Source organism: Polypterus senegalus, chromosome 9 (genome assembly GCF_016835505.1).
Source record: "Polypterus senegalus isolate Bchr_013 chromosome 9, ASM1683550v1, whole genome shotgun sequence".
NCBI lineage: Eukaryota > Metazoa > Chordata > Cladistia > Polypteriformes > Polypteridae > Polypterus > Polypterus senegalus.
The window spans coordinates 43,504,918-43,517,393 of record NC_053162.1 but is presented as its reverse complement, the minus strand read 5'-3'; the positions used below and the strand labels follow the sequence as shown (position 1 = coordinate 43,517,393).

Genomic DNA, 12,476 nt, shown 5'->3' with positions numbered 1-12,476 from the left:
CACATACACCCTGTAGCTCAACGTTAAAGGCGCAGCTGGTGTATGTCATGAATATACAAATGTTCATCCACTTACGGCAAAAATCATTCTTTAGATTTCAAAAATAACTTCCAGGACACACACAGCAGTGTGTCTGTGGTGCTCTTGTCTTTTATAAAGAACGCTCGGGATCAGACTTAATAACTATTTAACTCTTTATTTATCAAGTTCAGTTCTAACAGATACAACACCAAGAACACACGCCATAACCTCCAGCTGCTGATGCAATCTCTCTCTTCTGTCTACATATATACATGCTGTGAAGGCTAGGGGGGCACCAGTGAGCCCCAAACACACAAGACAGTCCCGGGTTCAAACAAAGAGTGTTTTATTACACTAACACCTTGTATAAATAAGCAACAAAACACAAGTCGCCTCTCCCTGTCTCTCACCACTGCACTGCTCTCCTCAGGCAGGCTTAGTGAGACGACTCAATTTAGGCAAAAAGTAATGGAAAAACTTTCAGGCCTGAAGGAAAAGAGGGCAAAATTTATGCTCAAGGAAAGATAGGTATGTGGATCATAAATGCAGAATAAGATTTAGGTTGGACTTGTCCTGCGGGTGTAGTACAAGACAGGTTGTCTTGTTATGTTTTAAGATGTGAGGGTCTGTGGATCTTACAGTGTGAATCTGGGCCCAGGTCAGGTAAGCCTGGCAAACTTGCATAGGACGGGTCAGACTGGCAGCAAGTGTACAATAAAATTAGGGTGGGAATGACTCTGTGAGGGCGGCACAGCGGGTAGCACTGCTACTTCGCAGTTAGGAGACCCGGGTTCACTTCCCAGTTTGCATGTTCTCCGTGTGTCTGCGTGGGTTTCCTCCCACAGTCCAAAGACATGCAGGTTAGGTGCATTGGCGATTCTAAACTGTCCCTATTGTGTACTTGGTGTGCATGTGTGTGTGCCCTGCCTTGCATCCTGTGTTGGCTGGGATTGGCTCCAGCAGACCCCCATGACCCTGTAGTTAGGCTATAGCGGGTTGAATAATGGATGACTCTGTGGGTGCAGTAAATGATAAACTGGGATGCAAGACTTGAGACAAATCAGAGGACTAGTGCTTGTATGATGCGGATTAATGGAATACGGTGGAAATGCCAAAGGACTGGGCACTCTATTAGCAGAGGCAGAATAAGATTTGGATTGGATTTATGCTATGGATGTGTTATAGGACAGATGGAAGTGCATGATATTGGAAGAGGCGGGGGTGCAGACATTATGATGCGGGGTTTGGCAGAATGTGGAACTGGGCAAGTTGGCAGAGGACTGGGCACTTTAGAGACAGATGAATTTGCATGGCAGGTGCACCTCTTTCACATCTACAGGGCAGGTTTATGGCAAGAAGAAGGGGACTGCTGATGTCACAGACTGAAGTTTTGGAGCACAGTAGAAATGAGAAAGCTGGCATCAGATTGGGCAGCATGGTGAAAAGGGTATAATACATTTTAGCCTGGATTTGTCCTGGGAGTCTGGTACTGGACAGGCCAAGATGTGCATTGAAACTATGATGAGGACTGCGAGAGTATGTGGAATGACCAGATAGATAGACAGACAGACAGATAGATAGATATGAAAGGCACTATATAAAAGAAAAGGGCTGCTTCAGTTTGTCCCCCCACCAAAAGAAAAACTGTACCCCCACTCAGTTTTCTTCCCCAGCTGCCACTGGTCAAACTGCACCCTGCTGTTTTACACTTTTTTGTTTCAAACAACAGACTTCTCATTTGACTCGTTTCTCCATTCCTAATGATGGCCTGGGGTTGAAAGCAGCATCTTTACTCTGCTCAATGTGTATTCCATCTTCAGTCAGTTTCTTTCCTATGGTGTGTGTGATCTTTGTTTGCAAATGACAATGTTCCCTTAGAGGTCACTTTCCTTAACTTTCACTTTCATTTCTTTTGAAATTACGCATCCCGTTATCAATGCTTGAAAATCACTCCTATATAAGACCGTCCTGGACAGCGAAGCTCATTGCCACGACTGAAACATGTCCAACGAACACGTCACCGACTACGGTTTCGGCACCGGAGGGGTGCAGCCTGGAAGCAAAGCGTCAGATCTGATGTCCAGGGAAGCCAAAGCAAGCGGTGGAGGGGTGAGTGGTGGAGGGGCGACTTCCACTCTGCAGAAGATTGGTAAGTTGATCGTCTATTAAACATCCCTCCGGCGCAGCGGCGGCTACTCACTGACTGACATTATCGGCTTGGAAGGTTAGAACCGAAAAGCGCAGCAAAGAATTTGTGCTTCAACTGTCAGCTCAGCCTCATACGCTCCAAAATATTCAGTATTTTTTATGTTTCCACCGAAATAAATTAAGTACATCCTACTTAAAAATTAAAAAACGTAACTGAATATACTTGAATCAACATGATGAAATTCATCAGTCCACGTACAGATGGATGACTTTAGCAATTAAACAAATTCTCACCAACACAGTTCATTGAGCTTATTTCAGAGCTAACACGGGCAGTATATTAATCGTCAGATGGTAATTTATATACTATGTCGACACAAACAATAAATAATACAGCATGAAACACTTTCATTTATTGAGGTTGATGGAACAATTTGCGTAATTTTAATATTACTCATGTGCTGGAAAAATATATTTTTTCTAATATAGTAGAGTGAGTGACTGGTTTTGTCAGTGTATCAAAAATATCATAAATCAGCCTCCACGACCACACAACTCCCATTTCAGTCGGAAAAAAGTCAATTTACTAAAAGGTCTTTAACTTTCTATCTAACTGTCCAAAAGCTGTCGAGATTCCTTAGACCGTCAAAAACGGTGTGGTTCTTTATGCAAAATAACATCGTTCAGTGTCCAGCGGGACGGCAGTAACGACACCCAATATGGAGGAATATTTCGGACAAAATGAAATAAATAAATACATGCGTAAATAAATAAAAGTACTGTGAAATGTAAGCATAAATAAATAAATGCGTCGTGAAATGAGAGCCTAAATAAATATGTCATGAAATGAGAGCATAAATAAATAAATGTGTCACGAAATGTTTTTTGTTTGCTTATTTATTTATTTCATTTTGTCCGTAACATTCCTGCAAACCGTCATGAAATACGACTTGAAATAAAACTGTCACTTTCACTCGTCAAAGTTGAGAGGGTGGGCTCTAACATGCCCTCTAGTTACTGATTGGTGAATCGATAGCACAAGAATTAATTAGAAAAATGCTTACTACTGCCGATGAAATGGATTCTGCCGAAGATATTACGTATTTCAGAGAGAGAACTGAAGATTTATCGGAAGAAATTACAATGTTGGCGGCCCTTTTAGGCTCCGATATAGATGAAACTATTTTTGAAATTATCGAAGAGCAGGTGGAACGGACTCCACTACACTCCAGTTCAGGTGACGCAGTTCCCTGCTCTGGACGTCCATCCTTTGACATTCCAGCTGAGTCAATAGAACACCTTCTGTTATGCGGTTTAAAAGTACGACAGATTGCAGGTCTATATGGTGTATCGGAGAAGACGATCACAAGGCGAATGAGCCAGTTTGATATACGGTAAGCTACAACGGCTGTGTTAGTTTAGGTACTTTCACATGGGATGCCCAAAGCACCGCCAACTAATATTTTGAACTGAGTATTTGACCCTTGTTTTACGAGTATAAAGTCAAGTGCATATTCGCAGCTACTTTTTGAAACAACGAGTTTGCAGGAATGTTACGGACAAAATAAAATAAATAAATAAGCAACAAAAAACATATTTCGGGACACAATTATTTATTTATGCTCTCATTTCACAGTACTTTTATTTATTTACGCATTTATTTATTTAATTTTGTCAGAAATATTCCTCCATACACCAACCCAAGGAAACACGTTTTATTTCAAGCCAACAAAACAACTCCAGATACGAGATAAACTCCTTAACAAATGCCCCACCTCTGACCTCGCATCTTCAGAAGACGAACCTCCATTCCCCGCACCGGCTCCCATTTAATTCCCGCCGCACTCGGACTCCGCCCACCTTCCTCCGCCTTCGGACTCCGCCCACCTTCCTCCGCCTTCCAAGAGAGTGGCATCTGTTTGGCCTCGCCCACTTTCCGAGAGCCACTCCCCATGTTTGCCGGTGCACTGACGCCTGTATTGCATGCCCGACATATCGATTTCAATTCCTTTTAGTTCCTGCTTTCAAACCTGTGGAGTCGGTAGTTTAGAGGCCTGCGTATCCAGCATTTATTTAACTTCAAAACTATAAACTTTATATATATATAAATATATATTATTTTTCAGTCTGAATCACAATGTGACTATTGGGTGGTTACCTACCAGATAACACTTGTGGTTTGTCAGCCCGTCTGCAAACTTCCGCCACGTCCTCTCAGTTACGACAAGCAGCTCATGGATATATTTGCCGACTGCCAGACCAACCTCAGGCACTACCTGGCAGATAACCATTAAAATAATCTTTTTAGCGATGCATACCTAAAATGCAATATTCCAGTCGTCAAGTTGTAAAATCAAGCGAATCAGCCGCCGCGGCGCAACGTCAGAGGCTTTTCCTCAGGCGTTGATGTCCGTGAGTCACTCCCCGTATGGGGTGGCAAAGATGCGTATACCAGATGAACCCCAATGAGTCGAAACGCATGTCGTGTACTCATTGTATTATTTGGCAGGTACTGTATCATATATAAGTATTTTTTTAATAAGTCAACGTAACTTTTTTGAGAAAAAAATTAAATGAATCAATTTTCTACTTAGGGCGGCACGGTGGCAGCGCTGCTGCCTCGCAGTTAGGAGACCCGGGTTCGCTTCCCTGGTCCTCCCAGTGTGGAGTTTGCTTGTTCTCCCCGTGTCTGCGTGGGTTTCCTCCGGGTGCTCCTGTTTCCTCCCACAGTCCAAAGATATGCAGGTTAGGTGCATTGCCAATCCTAAATTGGTCCTAGTGTGTGTGTGCCCTGTGGTGGACTGGCACCCTGCCCAGGGTTTGTTCCTGCCTTGCACCCTGTGTTGGCTGGGATTGGCTCCAGCAGACCCCTGTGACCCTATGTTAGGATATAACGGGTTGGAAAATGATTATATTGCATTAAAATGTCTACTGAATCCAGTTAGTAAATTATTTGTTACTTAAAACTTTACTTATAAATTTAAGTAAGTCTCTCTATTATAATAAAAAAGGAGAAGTGACTTTCTCAGAGAGACACTTTCACGTCCTGCGAGACGAGACTTTGTGCCGAGAGATTCAACCACGCCCGGGGCCGGAAATAAAAGACAAAGTAGGTGGGTGGTTGGCGAGCAATGCGAGCAGGGGGTGTAATTTCAAATATTTTGTTTTCTGATACAGTACAGTATATCTCATGTACAAGTAATGCCAGGGTAGTTTCTTCACCTCTGAGGCGTTCCCAAGCATGTCAACTGTACCTGTCTAATGTTTCATGTTGATAATGCAAAGAAATAAATAGTTACAGCATTTGGCACCATGGGTCTCCCTTCCCCATCCAAAACCTCTCCAAACGGGACTCCATGTTCAGAACAATTTTATTGCACATAAAACAGTGAATCCTATAAAAACTCGGAACCCCATCCCCTAATACACTCTTGTACCCGAGTACCCCCCCCCACCCCACCACATTTACACAATACTATTTACATTGTTTGCTCCTGCTTCAAATGGTGTAATTCTTCACTCTGCACATCCTCAGCAGGATCTCATTATCTCTGTGTCGTTGGGAGTCACAGTCGCCTCCTTCCAACAGTATGAGGTTTGTGAGTGGGTGGCCTATTGAGTCGGAGCCAATGACCTGCAAATGTGAGGAGGTACTTGCCAAAGGTGGCCTCTCATGATTGATTCTTTGTAAAATAATATGCTTGATAATATGCTCAGGAGAATCTACTATAAGTACTGATATGTCACTTTGCTGTTGTTTGGTGAAATATTATGTGAGAGAACATGAAACAAATCAGAAGAGCAGTGTAACGCTGTTTCTGGTTTTCAGCCTATAGCTTGCATTTGCTCGGTCGGTGAGAGGGTTCATCGCATTGGTTCAAATTTATTGGTTGGGACATTTTGATTGATGCATAAAACTTGTGTATTCCTTATACAGAATAATTACTAGGATTTGTTCAAATTTTTTTTTTGTGATTTCATATTAGATTAAAAGTCTATTGTACCAACTTGATTTCTAGGAGTGTGACATCGTCACTCTTCACTTGCAAGTGAGGTATTGTTTGCGCCGGTGTGTCGCGTAATTCACATTTATGATATAGCAGAAGATTTTTAAACAATGGCTCTGTCCAGTACTGGGCCCCTCAGGGTTTAAGAGGGTCTGTGTAGTACAGTAGCTACCTGGCCAGGATCAGGTGAAAGGCAAGATCTAACCCTCCATGAGTATTACAGGGCATACTGAGAAGGGGACCCACAGTTACTCATATCAGCAAAGTGAACAATTCATTTAAAATCGAATCTCAGGTCCCAGTGGGACACATCTTGTACCAGTCTTGTTCTCTTTGAATCGTTCAGTTTATGTGAAACGGTGAATTCTGCCATGTTTCTTGTTTTACAGGGGGCACCGGTGATTCCAGGGGATACTCACCAGATGGTATCAGCAAAGGCTCCCCGGCAGCACATAACATGTCCCATGAAGCCAGAAGCAGCGGCGGTGGGGTGAATGCAGGGGGCACCACTTCCACTGTGCAGTCCGTCTGTAAGTTGTCGGTCTTTATGATAAGAACTTTAAGGTGGAGACCCCAAACTGCAGTGGTCTCTTTAGCTGACACCTTTATACAAGGCAGCCTGCAAGATCAGAAAATGTTACCACAATTCACAAATTGTTTTACAGTTTGAACAAGCGGGTTAATCATCTTACTCAAAGTGATACAGAGGGACAGGGCAGAAGTCAGAAGTGACAGCCTTGTTTTTTAAAGTCCAGTTACACACAGTCGCCTGACTTGGCTAAAGCAGACCACAGTGGGCAGGACCAGCCATTACTCCAACTGATTGTCACTACCACGTAGAAGCTAAGAATCCGAAACACAAGTGACATTATTTAGAAAATTTTTAGTTATGGCCGTTAATGTTTGGTGTCTTTAATTGCCACCTGTTATGATTTTGCAGGACTCTGGAATTCAAAATGAAGCTTTTTGTCCAAAGTGAGGCTTCCATGCTCCCCTGTGGCCTCATTACCAAAAGCAAGCTTGAACTCAAACTCAAGAAGCAGGCTACACAGGCCCAACAGAAAATGAGCAAGTCTCCGTAAATTCAAGACTTCAGAAAGGAGGAGAGAATCATTGAAACCCCTGGCCCAGATCCATTTTCTAATATGTATAGGTTTTAATTTACACAAATTTCAAAACAAAGAAAACAATGAAACAGAATCAAGGCAAACCTTAAAACAAGCAGTAATAAGTCCAAAATACAAGAATCAATAACCAAATAAAACAACATCTAGAAATCAAAGTACTGTAATCGATAAAACAAACATATATACAAAAAAATCTCATGGAAAGGACCAAGCAGCGCTAGTGCTAGTTCTGCAGTTATCACAGGCTTATAAAGTCCTGGTGGTGGTCCTGCAGCTGTAGAGTCAAGGGGTCCCACCCCCTTTGGCTCAACCTAAAGACAACAAGGCACATTGTTATGATGTTCTTGCCACAACAAATGCACAAAAAACGGTAAAAAACTCATAGAAAAAAGGCCAGACCTGCCCTGGATGAGGCCTCACCCCAGACAGCCAATGCCCAGAATCAACAGAGACCCAAAGTTTAATCGTTCAAAGTCACACAATGTCCTGCTATGGAGACAGGGAAACTATTAAACCCCTAAGACCAGGATTAGCAGAAATAAATGTGCCTTTCATATTTCTTTTTTTTTTTTTTGAATTTATAAAAGAATTCAAAAAGGGCACAATAAAGACCTGGCAAGTGAAGAAGAAGCAAAAACTGACTTTGTCAAAAAAGGTGAAAATCTAAAACAAACAAATTCAAAAGAAACAAAACCAAAATCAGTTCCTCACACAATAGCAAGGAGTCCATAGCCAGGAAACCCAAACACGATGAACGAGAAAAGCAGTTTTAAAAATGTGCAGTAAATCAAACTGGACGGACTCCTCTTTTATTGCTCTTTTCCTTCATTAATGAAACCACTAATCCAGATTAGGCCAGAATCACCCAAATAAACGGTTTGGAGCCATGCATGCCTAAAAAGAAAAAAAAAAATATCAAGAAAAAAATGTCAACGTCTCTGAAAATAAATGTTGAAACATGCTGTTGTAAAGTTACTGAGTTAGCGAGAAAGTGCGATAGTAGCCGGCAGACAGCCCTTCGCAGACTGGACATTAGGCTAAACTCTTGAAAGCCAGTAAGGAAGGAGAGCACGTCTTGAGAGACGGAGTGCGGACTTTCAGAGAAAACGTATAAGCAGGAGCCTCTGTGCGGCCCGCTGTCAGGGCCCACCTTAGCGATACTGACGAGTTTGACGGAGGATAGCAGGAAGTGAAGGAGATTGATGATACTGTGATGACAACAGTAACGGTGAACACAGCGTTACTTTCTAAATGGTTTGAGCCTACTCTCCATGCTCTTAACTAACTAGAGCTGCAATGCGAGTCAGAGGCAGGCTGGTGAACTGGCTCACAGCATGCAGTTGTGTCAATCCACATGATGAAGCATTGCATGCTGTGGAGGCACAGAGCCAAAGTCAGTCCTGAGTGTTCCCATCACGAGCCTTCAATTAAGACCAGGGTAGTAAGACACGAGTAATCGTGTGCCACACACACAACCGTTAGCATTTTATACACACAGTATGTCGATTCCTTCATTTCGGTGTTCAGTAAACATTGGAGCACTAAATGGACACGTCTTTGGACCCTCCGCAGAATCAGACCTGGACAGGGTGTCGGCCCCTTGTAGCTTTTGCTTGTTCTCACCCGTAGCCAGCATAAAAATCACTACTCAACTTAGTAAGCGCTTGGTAGGTTAACTTGGGTATCCCTAAAAAATAAAAAAAAATATGTAGACATGGGAAGAACTTACATCTCCACATCGCCAACAGGCAGGCAGGACTCTGGAGATGAGAGGCAGCAGCACATCCATCCATCATTCAACCTGCTATATCCTAAGTACAGGGTCACGGGGGTCTGCTGGAGCCAATCCCAGCCAACACAGGGCGCAAGGCAGGAAACAAACCCCAGGCAGGGTGGCAGCCCACCGCAGGGCACACACACACACACACACACACACACTAGGGACAATTTAGGATCGTCAATGCACCTAACCTGCATGTCTTTGGACTGCGGGAGGAAACCCACGCAGACCCTCGCAGGGATGCGAACCCGGGTCTCCTAACTGTGAGGCAGCAGTGCTACCCACTGTGCCACCATGCCACCCTCTTTTATTACACATATTGTCCAAATTGGAACAAACGATAAGCAGAAAAAGAGAGAGACCACTTGTTCATTTTACTAGCACTCCACGTGGCTGCCTTAGAGCAAAAGGTATCTAAAAATGTCTTCATTTTGCTAATTAACAAACAAAACATACGGTCCTAAAGTGAGGCGTTTAGTACTTGGCATGTCAATACAGACAAAGAAAATAAGGAAACATGGAAGCAACACTGCGGTGGGCTGGCGCCCAGCTGACCCCCGTGACCCTGTAGTTAAGATATAGCGGGTTGGATAATGGATGGATGGAAGCAACATGTGTCATAAAGCTCAAAGTCCAAATAAAAGCAGAAAGTTGCCTTAGATTGAGGAAAGTATTGAAATGAAAAACAAAAATAATGAATTTTTGGGATTTATGAGTTTGCTTTAAAAAAAAAAACAAAAAACAATGGGCAGTGGTCTCCCCTCGACTTTCTCAAATACTCCGATATTGGGATGGATATTTGAGGAGTAAACCGCAAGACAATGATTATATTTGTCTATTATGTACATTAAAGAGCCATCAACAACAAATCACATCAAATTAATAATATATTGAACAATTATTATAAAAATAAAGTTGAATAAATTGGACTCTGAGGCTGGATGAATAAAAAAATACCACTTCTGGTTAGCGGAAATAGCCGAAAAGCTGATAGAAACATTTTGTAACTAATACTTGTATGCAAAATCCGGTTGACTTAAGTGAAAGCGTACTGTACTAGTGATCATGTTTACACACACAGACACACAGACAGACAGACACAATTCCCAAAATGGTATTATCGGATTCGGAGGTTTAAAACGTCGAGATTCATCAAAATCTCAAAGAGGAATTTTTGAAATTGTTTTCTCTCCAAATGGCTTACTGTGAGCCATCAGCGTGCCCTGAAGGTCATGTTGCACTGTTTCTCTTTTTCAGCGATGGGTGGAAATGCTGGAGTAAAATAAGAAGAGACAAGGACAGGGTGCTGATGGGTACTGAAGATCTGATCGTTTCCCACCAGGCAACCTCATACTGTGTAACTCAATAAAACGACTTTTGAACCTTTCGACTGTTTTGAGTGATTTATGTTTTGTAAATGCAGTCTCTGCTGATTTTCTTTCTTCTCTCTTCTTTAATGTTCCCTGAAAAAAGTTCATATTAAGAAATGCTTGGATAAATTAGAACAATTGTGACGAGAACAGGCAGCTGAACCCAACGTGTTCATCCGTCCTGCTCTCCTCGATCAGGGGTACTCAGCTCAGGTTCTGGCAGGCAGTGTGCTGTGTGGTGAAGGCTTTGGACTTCAGACCTTGAGGTTTTGGGTACAAATCCCACAACTGACCCACCTGTGCTCCAACTATCCATCCATCCATTATCCAACCCGCTATATCCTAACACAGGGTCACGGGGGTCTGCTGGAGCCAATCCAAATCAACAAAGGGCGCAAGGCAAGAAACAAACCCCGGGCAGGGCGCCAGCAGGGCACACACACACCAAGCTAGGGACAGTTTAGAAATCCACCTAACCTGCATGTCTTTGGACTGTGGGAGGAAACCCACAAAGACACGGGGAGAACATGCAAACCCGGGTCTCCTAACTGCGAGGCAGCAGCGCTACCCACTGCGCCACCGTGCCGCCCTATGTGCTTCAACTAGAAAAACAAAAAGAAATGTAGCCAATTGTATCTGAAATGTTCCAAGTCACTTTGGATAAAAGCATTGGCCAAATAAATAAACATAAATGGTTCTGGAGGTCTGCAGTGGCTGCTGGTTTTCATTCCAACCAATACCTGTAATAGGAAGCCTGACCTAGAAGATAATAAAACTTTATATGGTTTGTTTGCGCTTTCATTCTTCCAAAATACAAATCGGAGATTTTGCATAATCCATATGTTTCAAGGTCTGGACAGATTTGTACCTCTTGGTCCTTCCCATCTCTCTCATTTATTTCCAAATTATTTGTATGAACGCAGATACATTATGATGCATGTGCACAGGTATGAAAGAAGCATGTCAACTGGAGAGCCGGGGAGCTTCTTTGTCATTTGCACCTCATCATTATTAACTGACGGCTGGTTTAGAAAGTGGGCAGTAATTAAAACCGCCGTTTAAAGCTAAAATAGGCAGTTAACGGACCTGAATTGTAAGAAATGACTCAAGTAAAACAACATATTGCTTCGGCAGGAAATAAATGGGTTCTTATGGAACATTTGATTAAAGCAAAAACCTGCAGCCACTGTGGACCTCCAGGACCGGAGTTGAGTACGCCGTTCTAGACCGTCCAAAATAACATCAAGTTGAGATCTGGAGGTCCTCCTCTCCACCACACTACTTGGCAACGTCTTCTAGGTCCAGTGGTTGCTTGCATGAAAAAAAAAATTCTAGCATTTGTGCTAAATATGCCCTTAAGTTTCCGATTGTGTTCTTGTTGAAGAATTTTAAAGTAAAAACTGGGATCCAATGTACAAATTCCCTTCAAATTTTTAAACATTTCAATCATCTCACTTTTTAGTCTCCATTTGCCTAAACTGAAAAGGTTCGACTCCTTAAGTCACTTCAAGGCTCTTGTCCTGCTGTCCTGCAATCGGCTTCGTCGCTCTTCTCTGGGCTTCCTCTAGTGCTGCTATGTCTCTTTACTAATATGGAGGCCAACGCTGTACACAGTACTCCAGGTGAGGTCTGACTACTGTGGTAGAAATCAGACATATTCATTAAAGAAAGAAACGTATCCTCTACTAGGACAAGTCTGAGAAAAACTCTTGAGTCAGTAAGCAGGCAGGAGGAAAACTTGCCCATTGAGACTTTGATTATCTCCTCAGCAAATGCCGAAGAGGGGGCATCCTTCATGTCAGTCTGTTACAGCCAGTGACGTGCGGGGAGGTTCATGGCTGGTGAGGCGCCGACTCCTTCAGAGTCCAATTTACAAATATATGAACCCAAAAAGAGTAGCTTAGTTACTATTCAGTCAGTAACATGCACATTGACTGCATGCTGGTTACGTTTCATATCTCATCAGCATTCTTTACACACACGTCGGTGAGGCGCATATTTGGCTAAGAAAGAACGTTACATT

The 12,476-nt window shown here is 42.8% G+C and overlaps 1 protein-coding gene across 1 annotated transcript; it reads left to right on the top strand.

Annotated features, from left to right (window-relative positions):
- Positions 1-1,936: 1,936 nt before the first annotated feature.
- On the top strand, positions 1,937-10,470 carry LOC120535287 (keratin, type II cytoskeletal 2 epidermal-like). The gene is made up of 3 exons (XM_039763022.1): positions 1,937-2,170; positions 6,566-6,706; positions 10,341-10,470. The coding sequence occupies exons 1-3, from the start codon at positions 2,023-2,025 to the stop codon at positions 10,367-10,369; spliced, it is 318 nt and encodes a 105-aa protein (XP_039618956.1). The 5' UTR covers positions 1,937-2,022; the 3' UTR covers positions 10,370-10,470.
- Positions 10,471-12,476: the final 2,006 nt, after the last annotated feature.